This window comes from Phascolarctos cinereus, unplaced genomic scaffold (genome assembly GCF_003287225.1).
Source record: "Phascolarctos cinereus isolate Bilbo 61053 unplaced genomic scaffold, phaCin_HiC Scaffold_3;HRSCAF=262, whole genome shotgun sequence".
Taxonomy (NCBI): domain Eukaryota; kingdom Metazoa; phylum Chordata; class Mammalia; order Diprotodontia; family Phascolarctidae; genus Phascolarctos; species Phascolarctos cinereus.
The window spans coordinates 186377889-186401281 of NW_027555736.1; the positions used below are offsets into that span (position 1 = coordinate 186377889).

General features: G+C 38.8%; 1 protein-coding gene across 1 annotated transcript in view; it reads left to right on the top strand.

Annotated features, from left to right (window-relative positions):
* Window positions 1–421: 421 nt before the first annotated feature.
* Window positions 422–23393, top strand: part of MGA (MAX dimerization protein MGA) — a 115173-nt gene continuing 92201 nt past the window's right edge. The window contains 2 exon segments of the mRNA XM_078151352.1: window positions 422–1177; window positions 9458–10603. Of these exon segments, the coding sequence (XP_078007478.1) occupies window positions 9540–10603 (1064 nt within the window). The 5' untranslated portion in view covers window positions 422–1177; window positions 9458–9539.

A 23393-nucleotide genomic window follows, 5' to 3' on the forward strand; every position in this document is an offset into this window, starting at 1 on the left:
GAAGGGTGTTTGGGGAGAAGGGGGTAGGTTGAGCCCTGGCAGGGCTGGGGGCAGGCGGGGATGAGGGAGCGCAAGCTGGGCGGGCGAAGGGCGGAGGAGGGGGTAGCAGGCGCGCTTGGAGAGGTCGGGGCTAGCGACGATTGTACAGCTCCCACGAAGACTTCGTGTGCAAGGCTCAGGGAATCGGGGTGCGTCTTGCCTGCCCCGCCCCTCCCGTTTCCAGAAGCTTCAGCACTGGGGACCAGGACGCAGAGAACTGGGGAAAAAGGAGACCCCAGTCTGAGAAGCGGGTCCGAGGGCCTACTCGCATCTGCCGGTCGATTTGGCCTCCTAGAACTGAGGATGGGGTGGGGTTGGGGGGCGGGGGGGGCAAAGCGCCTCGCGCCGAGAACTCTGCGCCTGCGCAGTGGTATGTAGCGGAAGCGCGTGCGCGGTGACGTGGGAGGGGGGGTGGTGGTGCGCGCGCAGTCTCTTCAGCTGGCTGCAGACACACGGTGTGCGAGCGGAGCGGAATAACCCGCCCCCCACCGGGATGTGAAGGACTCGGGGTGAGCTCTACTGCACCCAGTACGGTAACTCTCGGGCCTGGGTGGAGGGCATTTGTTTAGTACTGGCCCGATAGGGGCTTTCGAGAGTTCGAAGCTCCTGGGTATTTTTTGACTCTGCCGAAGCACTCAGCGGTGAGAGCTTCGCGCGCCCTACCCAGGCCGGGCCCGACGCGGGGGCAGCCTTGGGTGCGCGCGCTTCTAGGCCCCCGACCGAGACTGCGCATGACACCTCTTGCGCGCCCCCGTTCCCACTTCCGGACTGCACTTCTGACGAACTGGAAAAATCGACGCCAAAGGGATCGGCCACGAGGCGGGCGGGGTGAGAAGCGCCCTAGGCGCGGCCCTGCCCTCGCGTGCGTGGGGTGCTGCGCGGCGTGGCACGGTCTGCGTGACGACACTCTCTAGAGTGTGAGTCTCTTACGATTGTGGGCAACGCTTTGAACCATAAGTGCAATAAGCTCCACATCGGGCATCCGAATCGCTGAGAGGGGACGTTGGTAATCCTGTTTTTCGTTGAGGCAGAGCCTGGCTTTGACACCTGTGCACACGTCTCTTCTTACGAGTAATACCAGAACTGATTCTTTGAGGAGTAGCCAATGTACAAAGAAGGAGCCGTCGGCTGCTAGCTGGTGAGGAAGGGAGCAACGTCTGAGCGGGAACTTTAGTAAACAAAGGGTTGATTGCTTGTAAGTGCTTATGAGAAAGGGCTGGGAAAACAGGTGGGGAGAGGAAGTGCTATTTTCTCTTTCCATCAGTGGGGGCAGTCTCAGGCTGCTGCAGCTTTTAAACTGGCCGAGAGTACTGAAATAGATCTTGCACCTTTCCCTGCGTCTTTTAGGTGAGGGGGTGGGGTGTGAATAAGACCTCTCCCAATCCTGTTGCTCTTCTTGTAGTTAGGGCATCTCTGTTGTGCTTGCGAAGTGGAGTAAGTAGAGGTGATTTCTAGTGGTTGAAAGGTGGAAAAGTGTTGTAAGCTTTTTGCTGTGGTTAATTTCTCCTTCGGAGTTTGGGGCCTCTACTTGTAGCGTGGTTCCCTCCATCCAGCACTTAAGCTAGGTGGGGTGGGGTGAAGAGAGCTGAGAGGAGTGGCAGCAACCGAAATGCTGAACCTTTTGAAGTTACAGTGTAGAGAACAGCTCGTCAGGCCTGGTTTCCGTCGCCAGAGCCGACACGTGGATCCTGTAAGAACTTTCGAACCCACCCGAGCTGCATCCGCGCGTGCTGTGGCGGCCTTTGCCGTGGCTTATGCTACTGAGTCTTACGGCTAGCCCTGCAGCTTTACTCCTTACTCCTGGGCACGACGCCGCTTAAGGGCTGCAGGGAAAGTGAATGGGGGCGGGGTGATGGCTCCTCGGATAGGGGCGGGACCAGGAGGGCTTTGAAGCTTTCTGTTGTCTCCACGGTAACAGAATGCTGCACGGCTCCCGCGGAGCTCTTAGCAGGTTCCGGCGGGCTGCACGTGACCCTCGGTGCTACTCTTCCCCGGAAGAGCTTTTTCTGCTGCGGTTCTTCACGTGGTACCCAGCCAGTCAGACGTTGTCTGTGAGAATTACTGACGGAGCTGGCCTTTAGTAGATTATCTGGCCGTTTCTCCAGGGGTGGATGACTTGCTTACATTCCTTTTCGGAAAAATGGACAGCCATCACATGGCCGGCTATTCTAGCTAAATGTGTGTGTGTGTGTGTGTGTGTGTGTGTGTGTGTGTGTGTGTGTGTGTGTGTGTGTCTTGAGCCACCTTACTAGTGGGTAAACGTTTAGAATTTGATGAAACCCTGTATCCTGGGTGTCTCGACTTACCGATCGAGAAGGAGGGGCAGCATCATTTAGGTCATTGTGAGTTTAGTACCCAGAAAAAAAAAAAGCATGAAATTGCCTTCTGTTGGAGAGAGTGAGGTCCTAGTTTGGATGATTTCTAAGCAGGAGAAGCTTCTCTTTACAGGTTTGCTAGGAATAGGAATGAACACTTCTAGCCAAAAAGGGGATTTGCATTAGAGTGGAGGTGCCCTGATTTTGGGAAGCAGAGTACCATCCAGTAAATTGCTTAGATTCTAAAAGTTTCATTTATAAATTAATCTGTGTTCGAAAACAGACTGAGAACATGCTGTGTAGGTGTTTTAAAAATTCCATACTCTCTCCTCCCATTCCGACCTACTGCTTCATAACTCTCCCTCACCCTCCTTTCGAATTTTAAACTTTTAGGGGACTTGGGAGAGGGAACAACTAAATATAGTTTGAATGAATTTGTTTTCTCATCATATCCTCTGAGCCTTAGAAGCTGGAGTGAAAAATTATATTGGAGAGTGTAGATAAATGGAAAGGTTCTTAGAAAACTTCTAGTCCTACAATAAGTAACATCTCATGGGTGTTATGGAGGTAACATTCCTTCTGTAACATTCAGGTCATATTTAAATTACCCTTTCAAGTTGTATGCTTGGTGAAAGCATAAATCTCATTTGGTAATAAATTTTGGGTTTTTGAAAGTCTAAAAATGAGTTCTAGAAATACTTGGTATTTTGTATGTCAGAATTTGATGGTTAGTTGTATATTTTAAAATTTGACTAGGATTTAAGGGACTAGGAATGGAACCTATGATTTTCTTGGTAAACAAGGAATTCCTTGGTGAAAAAACTCCTACTAATGAATATAGTCTTTAGAAAATTTCCTTAAATTAACTTGCTCAGAGTAACACAGGCAGTTATGTGTCAGAGGTAGAACTAAAAATCCAGTTCTTGGCTTGGAGACCAGCCTCCTAGGCCATGCTGTCTCTGTGCATAGGATTTAGTCATTAAATTAGTTAACTCAATTGTAGTTTGAAAGGTGTTATTTTGCAGCCAAAGAGCAATTAGCAGAAAGATCCTGGGGAAAAGTAGATTTAAACTCAGTTTGAAATTGTAACCTTTTGCTTATTGAAATTGCAACATTGCTTCAGTTCAAAATACTCCCTGAGAAGACTATCTTTTTGTTGATTATGTAACTATGAAGACAACTGATAAGGATGTATCATTTCAGAATGTCACTTTGTTTTGATTTTTCCAGATTTAAAATTCTAGTTACTAAAATAATTCTTTGCATACCTAATAGAGAAATGCTGACAATTCTGAAAACTTCTGAATTGTGTTTGGTACTCAAGGCCTGCCACATAGTTTGTGCTTAAATGTTTATTGATTGACAACATCCAAGCCCTGACAGCTAAATCATATTGGATCAATGCACAATGCGCGGTTTCTTCAGTTGCATTTGTGTAGGGGTTCCCCACCCCCCTCCCTGAGGAAACTCCCTCACCAATGCAGAGTAATATCTATGGCAGTTTATAGCCTGAGAATAGCATGGGACCACTGAGAGGTTAAGTGACTTGTACTGAGTCACACAAAGCCTGTAAGTTATTGGAGGTGAGGTGTGGGAATATATATAATCACTTTAAAATTGTACGTTTTGCCCATGCTTAGACATATATCTGGTGGGGATATTAGTACCCCACTTTTATAGTATTGATCTTCCAAGAAGCCCCTATGAAGTGGGTCCATAGGTCAAATCTAAACAAGCTCCTCACAGTCTACAACCCTTCTGCTGCTTTTCATGGTTTCTGCTTATGTGGCTTAAATCCTTGGTTAAAGATACCCAAATATACATTTCAGAGTAGTTGCTTTTAGTTAAATTCTCAGGGTCTGCTATCATTTACATAATTATTTTTGAGCCTGAAAGCAACAACATAACCTCATTTGAATATCTTTCTAATTTAAAAAAAAACATCAAAATTTGTTTTAAAATGCTAGCTGGACTTAGATTTGTTAATTTCTCATAGGATAACGTAAGATTTTCTCCTAAGAAGAGAACTATCATAACATTGCCTTTTTCTTAAAAACATTGGTGTATAAATGGAAGTTATTGTGATTAGGAAATACTGTTGATTTTGATACTTGGAAATTTTTCCGCAATATGAGGAGGAAAGGTAAGTGAATGAAGGGAGGTGTGGCATTAGAGTATTTGGGTATGAATTCTACTTCTGATGCTTAATACTTGTGTGACCTTGGGCACTCACTTAATCTTCCTAAGCCTTAGTTTCCCCCACTGTGAAATGAAGGGATTGGATTTAGATGGCCTCTCAAGTTCCTTTTAGCTCTAGGTCTATGATCTCATGAACCTCCTATTTTAATTCTTCACACATTATTTTTGTGTGTGCAAAAAGTTAATGAAAATAAGTATCCTGAAGTGGAAGTAATTAAAAATTATTACATGTGTCCTATTTGATATGTAATTTTACATAGAATTTGTGCTGTTATTACATGAGTATGTTGTCAGATGATTATTTTATATTTTTTCTATTCTTAAAATTTAAGTGACAAATTTTAATTCTCTAGGGAAAAAGAACTGATAGTATATTGAGAATTAGTATTTAAAGTGAAATATGCCCATGCAGTCAAAATATATGTAACATATAGCTGTGATTTTTTTTTTCTTTTGGTAAATATTTGCACATTGAATTATTACCCCTAAGATTAGAGATGTCACACTTTCAGCCTGTACAAAACTCCTGGCCAGAATCAGATTAAATGTAATTGGGAAACATTTAACAAAATTTAAAAAATACAAACCAATATAGGTAATGTTAATTTGTGATTTTCTAAGTCAGCTTACAGCCTGCAGGGATCTATTTCTATTTAAGTTTGATACTTCTTTCTTAGATTATGACCTCATAGAAGGTTTTTTTTTCTGATTAGTCTTAAATTGGTATTGACTCCCATTGCTTTAAGTTTCTCCTCCCTCCCCCTTCCCATAGTAATGATCTGTAAAGAGATATTATTATATGACATCTTTTCTTTATTCATCTTGAGCCTCTCCTGAATCATGTCACCAATTCACCTATTAGATGTTTCTAACTAGCTGTACCTTAGGCATATCCAGCCCAACATGTCCAAAATATTCCTTCTTCCTTCCCCAAAGCCTCTTTTTTCCCCCCCCAACCTTCCCTATTTCTGTCAAGGGTGTCCTTCAAGTTACCCAAGTTTGCAGACATAGTTAGATTCAGCCTCAGTTCACTTGCTATATCCAATCCAAGTGTTGGCAACTACTCCCTTTTTTTTTTCAATCATATGGCTGCCATCCTACCTCAGACCTTCTCAGACTGTTACAGTGACCCCCAAGTTTGTCCCTCTATCAGTCTGTTCTCTGCACAACTGCCAAAGGGACATTCCTAAAACAGGTCTGACTATAGTGATTTACTTGCTCAAAAAGCTCGAGGAGTCTTCCTTGTGTCCCTGTTGAGCATTCCTTTACAATCTGCAGTTTAAGGCATGCCACCTCCTTGGAAGTTTTCAGCCAGAAGCTGGATAATCGCTTGTTTGATGTTATATTGAGGATTCCTTTTGTGTGTGGGTTGACTTAAGTGGCTGCTGAAGTCCCCTCCAACTGAAATTCCGTGTGATTCCGTGTTACTTTGCTCGGCTTAATACACATCACCCATCTTTATCTACTTTACATTTTAGCAGGACTACTTATGTGCTATAACTAGGTTTCCTTGCCATTCCATAGCTGTCCTCCATGTGTGTAATGCATTCCCTCTTTATCTCTGCCTTCCTTCAAAGTTTGTCTCAAATGCCATATTCATGAAGCTCTCCCCCAAGCTGTTGAACTCCACTCCCCACAAATTCTTGTGTTTATTTTTCATTTTCATTTTCTTTCTTTTTTTTGGTGAGGCAATTGGGGTTAAATGACTTGCCCAGGGTCACACAGCTAGTAAGTGTCATGTGTCTGAATGCACATTTGAACTCAGGTCCTCCTGACTCCAAGGCCAGAGCCCTATCCACCTAGCTGCCCTTCCATTTTTCATTTTCTTAACATTTGAATATGCTTTTCATTTTTAGAATCTAAGCTTTTGGAGGTTAGGTGACTTATCTGTTTTTGTATTTGTTTATAGATTTATATTAATATGTGGTTTTCTAAGTCAGTATATGTCCTACAAAGGATCATAACATGCAATTTAGTGGCCTCCATTTCTCTTCAAAGAGAGCTACTGCTCCAGGCTGTTTGCAGAGAAGATGCTTTGATAGGAATTTCCTCTTCGGGAGTGCCTGATAACAATGAAATCACAGGTATCCAGTCTCTATTCCTTCTTTAAAATAATTATTCTCTTTAAAAAGACTAATAACAATAGGCACAGTTTTAGGAAAGACAAGAGGCAGCAGGATATGCTCTAAAGCAGGAAGCCAGGGAAGCCAATAGGAAGAGACAGGAGGGTGAGCATTGCAGGCTTGGAGGACAGGCAGAGAAAATGCTTAAGAGGGGAGAGATGGAGTATCTCATTTGTGGAACAACAGGGAGATTAGTGTCTCTGGATTGGAGAGTACTTCTTGGTGTAAAATTGGAAAGACAGTTTATTGTGTAAGGGGGTGACATGGTATAGGACCTGTCCTTTAGAAAAATCACTTTGGTGGCTGAGTGGAGGATGAATTGGAGTGGAAACAGACTTGAGGCAAGCATTCCCCTCAATGAGCTAGTTTAATCCACAGGGGCAAGGTGATAAGAACCTGGACTAGAGTGTTGGTGGCAATATCAGAGGAGACAAAAGGGGTGTATTCAAGAGATGATTTAAAGGTGAAATCGTCAGGCTTTGGCAACAGCTTGGACATGGAGGATGAGAGACAGTGAGGAGTCAGGATGACTCCTAGATTGTGAGCCTGAGGAACTGGGAGGATTTGTACTGTACTGCAGTAATAGGGAAAGTAAGAAGTGGGGAGGATTTAGGGGGAAAGACATTGAGTTCAGTTTTGGACATGTTGAGTTTTAGATGTCTACTGAACATCCCTTTCAGGATATCTGAAAGGCAGTTGGAGATGCAAGATTGGATGTCAAAAGAGAATTTGAGGCAGGATAGGTATATTTGAGAATCATCAAGCACAGAGATAGTAATTAAATCTGTGGGAGCTGATGAAATCATCCAAGTGAAGTGGTATATAGAGAGAAGAGGCCCCAGGACAGAACCCTATGGGAGACCTACAATTAGAGTGAATGTCTGGATGAGGATCCAGCAAAGGAGATAGAGATGAAGTGGTCAGATGGGTAGGAAGAGAACCAGCAGACAGTACTATGCTGAAAACCTAGAGAGAAAAGAATAACGAGGAAAGAGAGGATGGTCATAGGTGTTAGAAGCTTGAGAGGAGGTCAAGGAGAATGAAGACTGAGAAACGACCATTGAATTTGGCAAGAAGCAATCATAGGTAACTTTAGAGAGAAGAGTTTTGGTAGAATAAGGCTAGAAGTTGGATTGTAAGTAAAGCATCTGTTTTAGACAGCCTTAAAGAAGTTTAGCCAGAAAGGATAGAAGGGATATACGAAGATAGTTATAGGGGATAGAAGGATCAAGTGAATGTTTTTTCAGGATGGATGAGACATGGGCATGTTTATAGGTAGTAGGGAATGAGGCAGTAGGGAATAAGTGATAGAGGGGGAATGACAGAGACAAATATAAAACACATAAAAATGAATGTTACCTTATTTTTTAAAATACAAGAAAAAAGATTGTATATGATATAATGGACTTGTATTGCATATGACTTTCTTAAAAATAAAATTTTAATCAGTAGTTTTGACACTGAGCTGCTTGTCTCCTGTTCTGAACTACTTTTTATTCTTTTCTAACCATTTTTTGGTTTCACTGACATTCTTTTTCTTGACTATTCTTACATCAAAACAAAAAAGAAACACCATTGTTTTCGCAATAAAAATCTCAGAATGTAGTTTTTTGAAGATTTGGAATAAGCCTCACTTCACTCACCATATCTAGTCTGGTCTTGGAAGTAATGTCACAGTTTGTTTAGGTTGGAACTCACTGTATAGAGTAGAGTAGGAAGTTTTTTGTGAATTGAATTTTTATAGATCTAGAAGAGCTAGATATTTAAAGGAACCCTATGTTGGATCTTTTTGTGAAGCTGAAGACATTTTGTAAAAACACCAACAAAAGTCTTGTAATAATTTAGTGAGCTTGGATCTTTAAGTACTGGGTTTTGCTAAAATAGGGCCATATACTTTTTTATTTGTCGAGATAAGACTTTATAGAATAATTGAGAAATTGTTTGAAATAGATTAAAATAAACTTTTAAAAAATCATCATTAAGGAAATTTACTTCAAACTATTTTCATCTTTAATTTTACTTCAAATTCATTTCCAAATATTTTCTGTCCTTCCTTATCCAGTGTGCCTTGCTTTGTGGAAAAGATTAAAAAAGAAAGAGGAAAGATAAACAGTTTGGTAAAATGAATACATTGACTTTATCTGATAGCATTTGCAGTATTTTCCCACTTCTTTCCCCCCCCCCCCCCCGCATTCCCTGGAAGGAAGGGGGCATGCTTCATATTTCTTTTTCAGGGTTTGTCATTATAATTACATAGTACTTGGTTTTTATTCTTACTCTCTTTCTGTATAGTTGAAGTTACTAGGTATATTGTTTTCCAGGTTCTGCGTAGTTCACTCTACTTTAGTTCATAAAAGTCATCTCATAATTCTCTTAACTTCTTGTCATTTTTGATGGCACAACAGTGTTTGAGTAATTCATGTATCACAATTTGTTCAGCCATTCCTCTACTTTGTTGTCAACCTTTGGCTACCATAGAAAGTGCTATTATGAATATTTTGGTGTATATTTGACCTTTCTGTCACATTTGACCTCCTTAGGGGTACACACCTAGCAGTGGGGTCTCTGAGTCAAAGGATATGACCATTTTAGTCATAGAATGGCTATTACAGTTTTGTAGCAATCAAGTGGTATAGTGAAAGAATTAAGGTATACTTATTAGAATACTTCATCCTTCTCACTATTCAGATTCATTTTTAATATCCTTATTTTAAAAGTAAGTTGTTATCTGTATAATTTTTTGCTAAAGAGGCTTCAGTTATTTATTTTGTTTGTTTTCAGGATGGTGAGAACACAGGACGGGCTGTTTCAATTGTGTGTTGTCTACAGTTAGTTCAAGAGAGAATTTACTACTGAAGTTATTATGGAGCAACAGCAGGTTGCATTGGGTAATCAAGATGGTGGGACTATATCAGCAGCAGCGCCTGCCTTTTTTGTCATCTTGAAACAGCAGCAAGGAAATAGTAAAACTGATCAAGGCATTTTAGTAGCAAACCGAGATGCCTGTGCTTTAGCCAGCAGTGTGTCATCACCAGTAAAAACTAAAGTCAAGACATGCCTTCCAGCTGATTGTACCTCAGGGGGCATCACTGTCACCCTGGATAACAATAGCATGTGGAATGAGTTCTATCATCGAAGCACAGAAATGATTCTGACTAAGCAGGGAAGACGCATGTTTCCTTACTGTCGTTACTGGATAACTGGCTTGAATTCAAATTTAAAGTACATCCTTGTAATGGACATCTCTCCTGTGGATAACCACCGTTATAAATGGAATGGCCGCTGGTGGGAGCCCAGTGGCAAGGCAGAGCCTCACGTCCTGGGGAGGGTGTTCATTCATCCAGAATCTCCTTCTACGGGACATTACTGGATGCATCAACCAGTGTCTTTCTATAAACTGAAACTTACCAACAATACATTGGATCAGGAAGGGCACATTATCTTACACTCTATGCATCGTTATCTGCCACGGCTTCACCTGGTACCTGCAGAAAAGGCTACAGAAATTATACAGCTAAATGGCCCTGATGTCCATACCTTCACCTTCCCGCAGACTGAGTTCTTTGCAGTGACAGCTTATCAGAACATTCAAATTACCCAGTTAAAAATAGATTACAACCCATTTGCCAAAGGGTTTCGGGATGATGGATTGAACAGCAAACCTCAGCGAGATGTGAGACAAAAGAACAGTTCAGACCAGGAAGGGAGTAGTGTTCCCAGTTCTCCTGGTTATCGAGGCCATCTTACTGAAAGTGATGGATCAGAGATACAACAAAGTGTCCCAGATACTGAATTGAGTGGCCATGAGCCATCAGAGGTAGACTTGGAGAAGGCATCCTTTAATGCAGAACGAGATTTTCTTGGTTTTCTAAATTCTGGTTTGACTTCTGATGGGATTCCACAACTAAAGCAAGAAGCTTCTGAAAGGTATGACAGCGTATTTTTGTTTTTATGGAGTGATAGGCGATTATATTATAGTGGCATTATGGAATGATGATTATGGACACTTGGTAGATAGTATATCATACTTGAATTATACAGTAGTAGTTGTTAACTAATGACCATTTCTCATACTTTTCATGCAATGTACTTTTTTCCTTATGAAGGTCAGTTGAATTTAAACATTTCCCCCTCATTATTTATCTTCCTTCCTTTTGGGGGAATTGGTGTGTGTCATCAGTATAAGGAGCTCCCAGTGAGGAACCCCAATCAATGAAGTTTGATAGTTGTCTGGGATGCATTTTTTTTTTTGGCTTCACAGTGGGGTTAAGTGATTTGCACAGGGTTACACAGCTAGTAAATGTTATGTGTCTGAAGCCAGATTTGAACTCAGGTCCTCCTGAATCCAGGGCTGGTGCTCTATCCGTTGCATCACCTAGTTGCCCCTCTGGGATGCTTTAAGACAGAAGTGTCAAACTCTGGTGGCAGCAGATCTTAGCATTAACACCTCAACCAGATTAAAATGACAAGTTTAACAAAATTAACAGTACAGTATAGATAATGTTAATTTGAGATTCTCTAAGTCAATATAGAGCTCTGTTTCTGTTTGGGTTTGACACCACTGCTCTAAGAGGTTAAGTGATTTGCTCAGGATCACAAAGCTAGTTGAATGTGTCAGAGGCAGACTGGACTTAAAACCACATCTTATCATCTTGCAAGCAAATTGCATAAATATTTTTCTCCAGACTTAGTAACTAAAACATGTCTTATTAAAACTATCACGGGTAGTTTGTATTCAGTGTGCTTTGGATTTCAGATATCTGCAAGTTGGTTAACATGGGTAGTACATTACAGCTGCAGTGGAGGCTGAAGTGAGGTTCTGAGTTTAATCACTAAAAGGACCAATGTTAAAAATGTTCAACTGGTATACGCCAGGCCAGACAGAGCCTGGAAGTATGTAATTGATGACCACTTTCCAGTTTTAAAAATTGAAATTTGTTGCTTATTTTCTTTTCCTTCAGATTACATTGAGTAATGTTTGCTCAGATACTTAAAACTCTGTAGAAGTTCTTTAATCAATATTATTGGGGGGGTGATATAATTGTTTTGGGGTTCTTGCATTAGTTTTATACGTATTTTATTTTTTTGGAGTCATTTGGGGTTAAGTGACTTGCCTAGGGTCACACAACTAGTAAGTGTCAAGGGGCTCAGATTTTTAATGAACTAGCTATTGAGAAATCTCAACCCCATTTCCATCTTGAAGGTTTTCACAGACCATTCGAGGCTTCATTGATCACACAACCAAGGACCAGTAACATATTGAATGGATTATGAGACCAGTTAGCTCTCTCATCCAATTATTGATTATACAGTTTGTGAATTATCCATACCCTAAATTGCTTAAATCTCCCTCTTCTTAACTTTTCATCATTAGTACTTCCACCAGAGGCTTAGAGAAAGGAGGGTAGGTAACACTGAAATAAATTGTGGGTGTTTTTTTCCCTTTCTTTCTTTCTTACCTTTTTTTGGCCCCTTAATTGTGGTTAAATAATTTGTTCAGGAGAAGAATGAAACTAGTAGTGAAAATGAGATTTTTGGATTATCTAGATATCTCGTATCTACTCATCCAGTTTCTCATCTTTATCGGTAATTGATAGAATGAACAACAATAGATTGTTGGCTCCTTCATTTGCTTATATCTTTTACCATAGTGTGTGTTTATGTTTCCACATCTGTTTCTCAAGTTTTTTTCTCCCATCTAGGAAGGAGAAACAGCTTGCCTAAAAATTAACTCTTTTTCTTTTCTATTTCACTCTAAAGAGATTTTAGGATGTAGATCTGAAAGGCATCTTGGGAATCATCTAATCCAGCTTCTCACTTTGCAGATGAGAAAACTAATACCTATGGAGTTTTCCAAGATAGTAAATAGAGCTAGAATTTGAACCAGTGTCCTCCAACTCCAAATCCAGTGCTCCTTCTACTTTGTCAGTCATAGATTTATTTCCTTTTCTTTTTTAGCATCTCTAGTTTTTCTTTCTATGGATTCCTTCAAATTTGTGTAGGTCTCTACTTTCTTGAAAACAAAATTCTTATTTCAGAGTTTTATTTATGATTTTTGCTTTTACATGAGCCATTTTTTAAATTAAAATTTTTCTTTAGTTAACCAAAATCCATCTCCCCCCATTGAAAAAGAAAGGAAAACAGAGTCCTTACAACAAATATGTATAGTTAAGCAAAACAGTTTCCCTGATTGGCTTCGTCTAGTAATAGATCTCGGTCTGTGCTCTTGAGTACATAATCTTTCTGTCAGGAGGTAGATAGCGTGCTTCATTATGGTTCATCTGAAATGGTAATTGGTTATCAAGTTGATCATAGTTTTCAAGTTTTTTTTTACAGTATTATTGTTATTGTATAAATAGTCCTCCTTGTTCAGCTGACTTCATTCTTCATCGTTTTGTATGAGTCTAGGATTCCTAGGTTTCTCCAAAATTGTCCCTTTAATCAGAGGTATTAAACTTGCAGACTGAAATCAGCCCAAAAAACTATTGAGTGCTGCCTGAACCAGATTAGAATGTAACTGGGAAGTGTTTAACAAAATAAATTAAAGTACAGTATAATCTCAATAATGTTAACTTGTGCTTTTCTAAGTCAACATAAGCCCTTAGGGTTCTGTTTTTATTTGAGTTTGTCACTACTGCCCTTCATCATTTCCTGCATCTGTCATTTCTTTATATATTCTCTAACTCCTCATCCCACTATTCAGTTGAGCTTTCCATTGTACCAGAGAAAGCTGTAAGAGAATCCGAGGGACACAGCAACTGTCTGATAATAGTATATGTACTGTTTCGCACTTGTAGTCCTCTTTTATCACCTCTGGGTCCAAGATTGGTCATGCTGTATTAAATAGCATTTTTTTGTTTTCCTTCCTTTTAGTGTTATTTTAATCATCAGTGTGTATGTTGATTTCTTCATTCTGCTTACTTCACTCTGTACCATTTCGTAGTCATATTTTCAAAATTCCTTGTATTCATAATTTTACAACACAATCAATTCTGTTACATTCATGTACCAAAATTTGTTTAACTGTTTCCTAATTAATGGGTGCCTATTTTGTTAACAGTTTTTTGTTATTACAAAAAGTGTTGCTATAAATGTTTTGATATTCACAGGGCCTTTCTGTATCATACTTTCTTTTATTAGCTCCCAGATTTCATGTAAGCAGGCAATATAGCTCTGCCCTTTTTCTCTTTTAACTCTTTACTAGTAGGAAGTACTATTTTTACTATACCTCATATACATACATACATACTTGAAGGTCACTAATCATGGACTATTCAGTTGGAAAAGATTTCAGAGGTCATTTAGTCCAACCCATACCTGAAAAAGTAAATCTGCTTTACAACTCCCAGTATACCTTACCATTTAGCCATGTCTTTAAGTCCTCCAGTGATAAGTGATGACTCTCTTTGGAAGTAACCTATTCCACTTGAATAGATCAAATTTGTAGGAAATTTTTTCTGTATAGTAGTAATTTAATGGAAGGAGCACTAGATTTGTTGTATTGACTGTGTAACTTTACCAAGTCAGTCTCTCTGGGCTTTAGTTTTCTTATTTTCAGGTCCCTTCTAGCACAGAAACTGTGATCTCACTTGGGCCTCATGCAGTGCTGTGAGATATATACAAGGATTACCACCATTTTGCAGATGCCAAAACAGAAGGGCATAGAGGTTAGTCAACGAATAATCATTAAGTGGCTACTGTGTGCCAGGCACTGTATTAGGAACTGGGGAATTCAGTAACTATGTGATCCTGTGGGTATCAGAGGTAAAATTTGAACTACTTTTTTGACAGAAAATGCCATCACACTCTCCACTGTTGTGTTGCAGCAAGATGCAGTTACATTCAACAAGTACTTACTAATTACTGTATGACAGGTGCTATACTCAGTGCTGGAGACAAGAAAGACAGAAAATGATAGCCCGTCACCTCAAGGAGCTCATATTTACTGGAACATAAACCATTACATTTATATTCTTTTTTTTCTGTAGGAGGTGGCACCTGACTTGTGCTCTGAAGGAAGCTAAGTATTTATGAAGTGGAGATGAGGAGGGAACTTACTCTAGTTTTAATACTGATTGAGAAACAGTCATTACAATTAGATGGGTTCATGAAATTCCTAGCGTACCCCAAAAGTCAGCTCAGGTCTCATCTGTTAAATGAGGTGTTTCCTTATTTCTTCTCCTCATCTCCTTTCAGTTGCTAGTGTTTTCCTTCTTTAAAATCCCTGCGTATGGAGCAGCTAGGTGATGGTGTGGGTAGAGCACTGGCCCTACAGTCAGGAGGACCCAAGTTCAAATGTGGCCTCAGACCAAACACTTGACACTTACTAGCTGTATGACCTTTGGCAAGTCACTTAACCCCCATTGGGCCCCCCCCCAAAGTAACATCCTCACAAGAAAAGCAAAAGAAAAAATGCCTGTGTGTGTGTTGTATCCTCCTTGTGGAATGAGTTTTCTACTTGAGGGCAAGGACTATTTTTTTTTTTTTAGTATTCTCAGTTTATAGTAAAGTGTCCCTTCCCTTCCTCTTTCCTCCCTCTTTCTTCTTCCTCCCTCCTTCTCCCTATAATACCCTTATCAGCTGGTTATTCTGCCCAAAGAAATGTAAATTTTGTCCCTTGAAACCTCCCTAGATAGGGGGTCTAAAGGTAGATTTTTACTTAGCCACCATGTCTTAAACACAAATCACTCTGGTGCTCATTGATTGGCCAGCAGTAGGTCACAGGCCAAGCCCCACCTGGTCACCATTTTGGGCCCTGATTGTCTCCTAGTGAATGTAAATAGCTGTTGTTTCTGTTTTGGTCAGAAACCCTGAGGATCTTCCCCTCCCAGATTGATTTTTTTTTTAATTTAGGTAAAAGAGGCCTTGACTGCCTCCTTACTTACCTAGCCTTAATCACTGAATGGGCCTTTCCTCAGTCAAACTGAGACAGATTAAAGACCTTACCTCAGTAGACTGGCCAATATGACAAAACAGGAAAATGATCAATGTTGGAGAAGATGGGGGAAAATTGGAACACAAATGCATTGTTGGTGGAGTTGTGAAATGATCCAACCATTTTGGAGAGCAATTTGGAACTATGCCCAAAGGGCTATAAAAATGCGCATAACCTTTGACACAGCTGTATCCCAAAGAGATCATACAAATAGGAAAAGGACCCACATGTACAAAAATATTTATAGCAGCTCTCACAGTGATGGCAAAGATTTGGAAATTGAGAGGATGCCCATCAATTGGGGAATGGCTGAACAAGTTGTGGCATATGAATGTAATGGAATACTGTTGAGCTATAAAAAATGATGAGCAGGTGGACTTTAAAGAAACCTGGAAAGACTTATATTAACTGTTGTTGAGGGAAGTGAGCAGAATCAGGAGAACATTGTACTCAGTAACAGCCACATTGTGCAATGAATAACTTTGATAGACTTAGCTCTTCTCAGCAATGAAACAATCTAAGACAACTCCAAAGGACTCATGATTGAAAATACTATCCACATCCAGAGAAAAATTATGGAGTCTGAATGCAGATTGAAACATACTATTTGCTATTTTTTTCTTCTGTTTTGTTTTCTCTTTCTTGTACTTCCTCCTGTTGGTTCTAATTCTTCCTTACAACATCACTAATGTGAAAATATGTTTAATAGAAATGTATATGTATAGCCTATATCAGATTGCATGCCTTCTTGGGGAGGGAGGTTGGGAGGGAGGGGGGAAAATTTAAAACTCAAAAGCTTATGGAAGTGATTGTTGCTAAATCAAAATTAATTAATTTTTTTTTTTTGGAAAAAGAACAATCATAAACCCAGGGGAAAAAAAAGACTTTACCTCAGGCCTGTAGGGGGCCCCCAGGCAGCTTGCAGTTCCAAAGGATTTCCTCTACCTACAAAGGCTGTTTTCCTCTGCATTTTTCTGCAGGCTGAAAATTCTTTGATTGCTTCAAACTGAAGGGGTCCTGCAGGTTGTTCAGGCCTGCCTTAGCTTAAAAGGCCAAGATCTCTCACTGCATCCAAAGCCATCTTCAGTCCTCCTGATCTGTATCTTTCCACTGGACCCAGTTGGCTCTGGGGGAGAAGGTGAGGCTGGCTTTGCACAGCCCTCCTTACTTAAATCCAGTTCACTTTCATATCTTGGCATCACCTCCCTGATGTCATCCTCTTCAAGAAGGAAGGACAAACAACCTCAGTGACTAGTGAACAAGCTACCCTACTGAGGACCCAGCAGGAACTGGCCAGCTGGGCACCACAGCTCCTCTCCTTTTCCCTTGAAATGTAAATTTTTATTGCTGAAGTCTTGCAAAATATCTTGGGTCTGTGGGCCAGATTTTTTTCGGACCATGCCTTAAACACACACCCATTTTGGCTCTCATTGATTGGCCAGCAATAGGTCCTAGGCGAAGCCCCATTTGCGCCCTTATTGGCTCTGAGTGAATGTAAATAGCAGTTGTTTCTGTTTGGCCAAGAAATTCCCTGAAGGTCTTCCTCTCCTAGATTGCCTCTTTTTTTTTTTTTGACTAGGTAGAAGAGGCCATTCTCTGCCTCCTTTCTTACCTAGCTTTAATCACTTTGCTAAGTTTAGTTCTTTACTGGGTGTGTGGTATGCCGTAGAGGTTTTTTGTTCCTTTAAAAATTTATTTAGACAATAAATATAAAAGCAAGAGTGTTACAAAAGCATATTAAAAAAGGAGTATAGGAAGTGAAACAAAAAAGATTGTAAATGATTAGGTATATATTTGTAACCTTCTGCTGTTTAGATATTAATACCACCCTAAAAGATATTTTTACTGACTTTGACATAGTATTACCCATGTTGTCCTTTACTTCCTGATCTTTTTTGAACCACCTTAACTATGTGTATAACATGAACTTGTTGCTGTTGTTTTTAACTATGTGATTGTAGTTATTATATAAGTTTATTATTTTGGTAATGTTCTTTTTACTCTGTATCACTTCATATAACTTTCCATTTTCTTTTAATTCATGTGTATTGTATCTTGTGGTGCTTTAATCTTTGATTATCTTATATTCATATGCCATGCATACATAAATAATAATTTGTTTAGACTTTTCCCAGTTGATGATGAGCCTCATTTGTTTCCAGGTTTTTACTCTTAAAATAGATTTTTCCCCTCCTTTCCATGTTGTTTTTGATGTGTAGCCCCAGCAATGGTACCGTTATGTCAAAGGATGTGCACAGTTTCTGTAACTTAATTGTACATTGCTTTATAATTGGTTAAACTCTACCAGTAATGTAGGAGCCTTTCCATTTTACAAAACCATGCCAGTACTGATTTTTGTTCTCTTGCATTATCTTTTCCAATTTAATGGGTGTTAGGTGGACTCTGAGTTGTTTGCCTTTCTCTAATTATTGGAGATTTTGAACTTTTTTTTTATGTAGTTGCTAATTAGTTTCATATTTTGAGAACTACCTGTTCATATATTTACTGCATATATATTACTATTATAAATTTGCAATCTTTTCTACATTTTGGATCTAGAAATATTTGCTACAAGTTTTTTCCGGTTTTGTTTCCTTCCTTATTCTGAATACATTGGTTTATCTTGTGGAAAATATTTTTATGGAATCAATCTTTTTTTCTTTTACAGTTTCCTCTAATTTACATTTTAAGATGTTATATATTTCCCATAGTTGTGACGGCTGTAACAGTCTTTTGCCCCATTCTTGAATTTCTTCACATGAGCATATCAGGATAATTTATTCTGCAACTTTTCCTTTTGAGAGCTGGGACTGTTTTATTTTTTGTCTTTATATCCGCAGTGGTTTGCACACAGGTGCTCAGTAAATGATTGTTGAGTTTAATCTTCTTAATACACAGTGCCACTTATCTTTTTAAAAATCTGTTTGGCTAGGTGGTGCAGTGAATAGAGCTGTGGCCTTAGAGTCAGGAGGACCTGAGTTCAAATGCAGCTTCACACACTTAACACTTACTAGCTGTGTGACCCTGGGCAAGTCACTTAACCCGGATTGCCTTACCAAAAAAAAAATCTGTTCATTTTTTAAAATAAGCTATACATTACAAATAGCTATATATTTCATTCTAATCATGAGTCCCATTCCATCAAGTGTCAGTGTCAATATAAAATTGATTTTCTCTCTGAATCAGGATTGCTAGTTCATTCTGTTTCTTACTTGTACTTTTTATATTTGTTTATAGGAGACTGAGAGTTTTATGGCTAGCTTCCTCCTTGGATTTCATTTCCTGTGGACTTCTGGACCTTTAATTAGTGTTTTTCCTCTTCATTTGTTTTAATTGCTTTGTCTGTTTTCTGTCTTAGGATACAGGGCCATCTAGCCCAATCACTGCATTTTACAGATGAGGAAACTGAGAGTCAGATAGGTTGAGTAACTTGTCTAAAGGGATACAAACTTAGGTTCTTTGACTCTAAATCTAGCATTTCTTTCTATTCTGTCCTGCTCCCATGTGAGTATGTGTGTAAAATCACACCCACACACCCACACCAGCCACCTCTGTATCTGCCTATCTATGTAGAATTTTGTCCTTCCCAGCCCTCTTGATCAGATTTCTAAGACACCTAGCCAATATATAGAATCACTGTGTTTATATAATCCATTTCTGTCCAAAGGACTGATTAAGGCTTTGATGTTAAATTGATTTTGAGGACTGAATATCTAGCTTCATGTGAGTATCTAGGTGCATGGCTTATATGCTGTTGATCACCTGCTATAAACAAAATTAGCTTTCATGGCCAAATCAGGATAATAAACAAGTATCTTTCTTTTGTAAGCAAAGGATCAGAATTTTGGAACATGGTCTCACTGTCCCTTCATTAAAGGTATATTTTCTTTGCAAGCATAATGCTTTATATGTCCTACTAGAATGTAAAAATTCAGGGCCTGGTGAAAATTGAATAAAATAGAAATCATGCCCCCCCATACTAGAAGTTAGATCTAGCGATTTGGAGATGATGGAATGCCCATGAATGTGAATTCTGAATTTTAAGAAATAGGATACCACTAAAATATTCTAACAAAATTGAAATTATTAGGTAGGAAAGATAGATCACAATATTTTGAGGGGAAATAGATGTCTATATAGAGGTCATCTAATATTAACTGGAAGAGCAAACTGAGGTCTAGAGAGGTAAAATCATAGAATAATAGATTTAGAGCAGTAAGGGATCTTTGGCTCCATTTAGTGACTTGCTTAGGGTCACACAGGTAGAAAATAATGGACTTAGGATTTGAATCTAGATCCTCTGACTCCAAATCCAGTGTTCTTTCCATTAGGAAACAAGAAAATTGCCATGGCCTTCAAGCAAGAGCAGAGAGATGGCGAAGACACATTTGTCTTTGAAAAATGTTAGACAGGAACTTCGTTTTGCATCCTTTTATCTTTGGTGCTAGTGACTTTCAATAATCCTTTCATCTTCTACCCCTTTTCTTTTTTCTCTTCGTCCTGCCCACCATCTCTGTAAAAGTCACTCAGGTTTCCACCTTTTTTGTCTCAGTGAAAGATGGCATTTGTGAACTTGTAGTCCTGGGGATGCATAATGCAGGGCTAGACTGAGAATTTAATTCAGGGCTTTTCTTTGACATGTGTTAGTTTCACCTTGGCAATAAATTGAAGACGAGTTATTTATGTCAGTTAAGCAAAAATTTATGTTAGTTAAGCACTTTTTGTTGTTGGGAAGTTTTATTGTTGCCCTTTGATTTACCATTACAGTCTGTTTCCAAAATAAGTAAAACCAACCAATCAAGTGACTCTCGCAGCTTCTGCAGCAGCATATAGTGCCTCACTCCTGTGTCAAGAGATGGGAAATGTTTCCTCAAATGTTCCTTGGGACAAAAATTGGTTTTTTACAATTAATTAAAATTCAGCTGCCTTTCAGCATTATTTTCATTTATGTTGCTGTAGTCTTTGTGTACATAGTTTTACTTCTGCTTTCAACTCCCTGTAAACTACACCTGTGTAACAGAGCTACACTTGTTTTTATGTGAGTTATTTGTTCTTATGTGAGTAATCAGAAAACTTTTGAATACTAGAACTTCAGTATGTTAGTAATAGGAAAAGTGCTTAATTATGCTTTACATTTGCTGAATTGATGCCAACTTATTTCCCATAAGCTAGGAGCACTAATTAGCAGTTGAAGATTTTAAGACATTCTTTACGTCCACTACCCTCATCTTTTATAGAAAATTTAAGAAACTAATCCCAAGTGGGTGAGAGTTGTTCACTATCACTATACTCTGATTCTAGGTCTGCCCCCATTATTTTGACTTTTATCTCTACTTTTCTCTCTAAATTCTGACCCAGATTCCCCTTTCATGCTTCCAGAGGTATGAAAGACATACCAAGTTTTAGGTCTTTTTTTTCCTTTTCCTTTTCTATTCTTTTTTTCCTTTCCTTTTTTCTTTCTTTTCTTTTGGAAACTTGGAAATGTAGGGTAATAACTGCTTTTAAAAGATTATAGAGTTTGATAACCCTTCAGTATAGTTTAACATTCAGTATGGCTTAATATTTTTACCCTTCCTTATGTATGTATGCATGTATGCTGTTGATCTGGATATAAGCCATATCTCTAAAATAAGATCTCTGGCAAGGAACAATAAAGATACACACTGAAAAAAAATCAGCTTATTCCACTCGATCTCTTTTCTCAATGATCCAGTTTGGGTCCTTGGTCTTCCTTCTTGAGCAACTACAGGTGCTTCTTTTTCCCAGTTAGTCATTAATGGTTAGGGACATGGTCTTGGCCATATTCCATTGAATTTTTAAAAAATCAGTGCTAGAATGATAAAGGTAACCTGGTTTCACATCTCAGTTCTGCCCCTTATCTATTATCTTTGTGACTTTGAGCAGATCACTTAACTACTCTGTGCTTCAATTTCCTCATTCCTAAAATATAGAGATTGGACTACATGAGCACTATCGGGTTTTTTAACCTCTAAATCTGTGGTTCTGTAGTATGCTTGTCAAGTTTACAAGTATCATAAATATAGGTTAATTAACTAACATGATGATGGATGTCAGTGAAGGATCTAAAAAATCTTGGTTGTCCAGAACAAGGGGTCTTAACGAAAGGTCCATGAACTTAAGTTTATTTTTTAATAACTGTAGTTAGATATAATTGATTTCTTTTATAATTATCTATATTTTATCTTACATATTTAAAAACATTATTCTGAGAAGGGATCCATAGACTTCTTACTAGACTGTCAAAGGAGTGCGTGATAACAATATGTGGTCTAGAATATTGAGCCAAATCTAGACTTGTTCTGCTTTGTCCCAGAGGGAAAAACTAGGAACAACAAGCAGAATTTGTGAAGAAATACATTTAGATTTGATATAGGAAAAAAAAATGCTTTAGGAGAAAGCAAGTACTGGCGTCTTTGAGGTCTTCAAGCAAAGGCTGGGTGCCCAAATGTCAGATATTGTATAGGGAAGTCTTAGTTATTCATGTTTTGTACTAGGTGACCTTTAGAAGGTCCACTGTTTTTAATGTGGGGAGCTCTAGTGGAAAGAAAATGAGTCTGTATACTCCAGAGAGAGGCATTACAAAGAATTCTCTTTTTTAAACTTTTCATAAAAGAGTATCTTAGAAATTATAAAAAAAAATTTGCTTATTTGAATCAGGAGAAAATAGTGGAAGCTGTTAGCTGTTAATAAAAACTACTTCTAAAGTTCTTTTTTCCCCTCTCACAGCTTTAAGAGAAAAGCCCACTTTTAACTGGCCTTTGTTGGCTTTCTGTCACTGATACGAATTTTGAGAAAGGTGCAGCTAAGAAATAACTTTGTGGTAGGTTCTGATTTTGAAATGTGTTATTCTAAGACCAGCTTGGTGAGTTAGGCAGTGTGCCTGATTTGAAAAATCTAATTTCAGCTGCACTATTTTAGTGTGAAACCTCAGATCTTTTATGTAACTATGAGAGGAGGTAGTATGATATTTGGCGTGCTATGATCCATCAAGTCAGGAAGAGTAGGATATGATTGAACGAATAAACAACAGTATGATATCACTTATAATGTTCCACAAATCTAGGAAAAAGAATTGGAGTTGAAGTCAGAATCCCTGTGCTTGATGCTACACTTTTAGCTTTTGACTATGGTCAAAAGTTTTCCTTGCCTTTTTAAGCCTTAGTTTCCATCTGTAAAATGGGGATGATACTTGTACTATTTGTATTGACCTCATCTTCTAAGAAAATGCTTTGTAAATTATGTAAATGTGAACAAGGTTCATATGAAATAATAATAGCATTTATATAGTGCTTTAAAGTTTGCAAAACACTTCATATATATTATCTCATTTGATCCTCAAAACAACACTCTGAGGTTGATGCTTTTATTACCCCTGTTTTGTAGCTGAGGAAACTTTAAACCAAGGCCATCTAGTGACATCATTTATGTAGCATTATGCATTTATTTTAAATGTATAAAATTAGCTGGTATATTTAAGGCACTTCCTGATGTTTGTCATTATTCTTAGATGTGTTGAAAGTCGGTTTGCTTTTCACTGCTGATAAGCAGATAATTGCTTTCTAGGTTTTGAAGTGGTTGAGAGTCATCTTTCTTCCAGTTTTGAGACCAGTTAAAGCATCATTAGGAAAATAAATGAGCTATCAGCAGTCTATTTCTCTACTTGGGGGAGAGCAAGATTGATTTATTTAAAAACTTTGTTCTTTAATGGATATCATGTAGTTGATAGAGTACTTCACAGAACCTTCATTACACAGTTCAGCT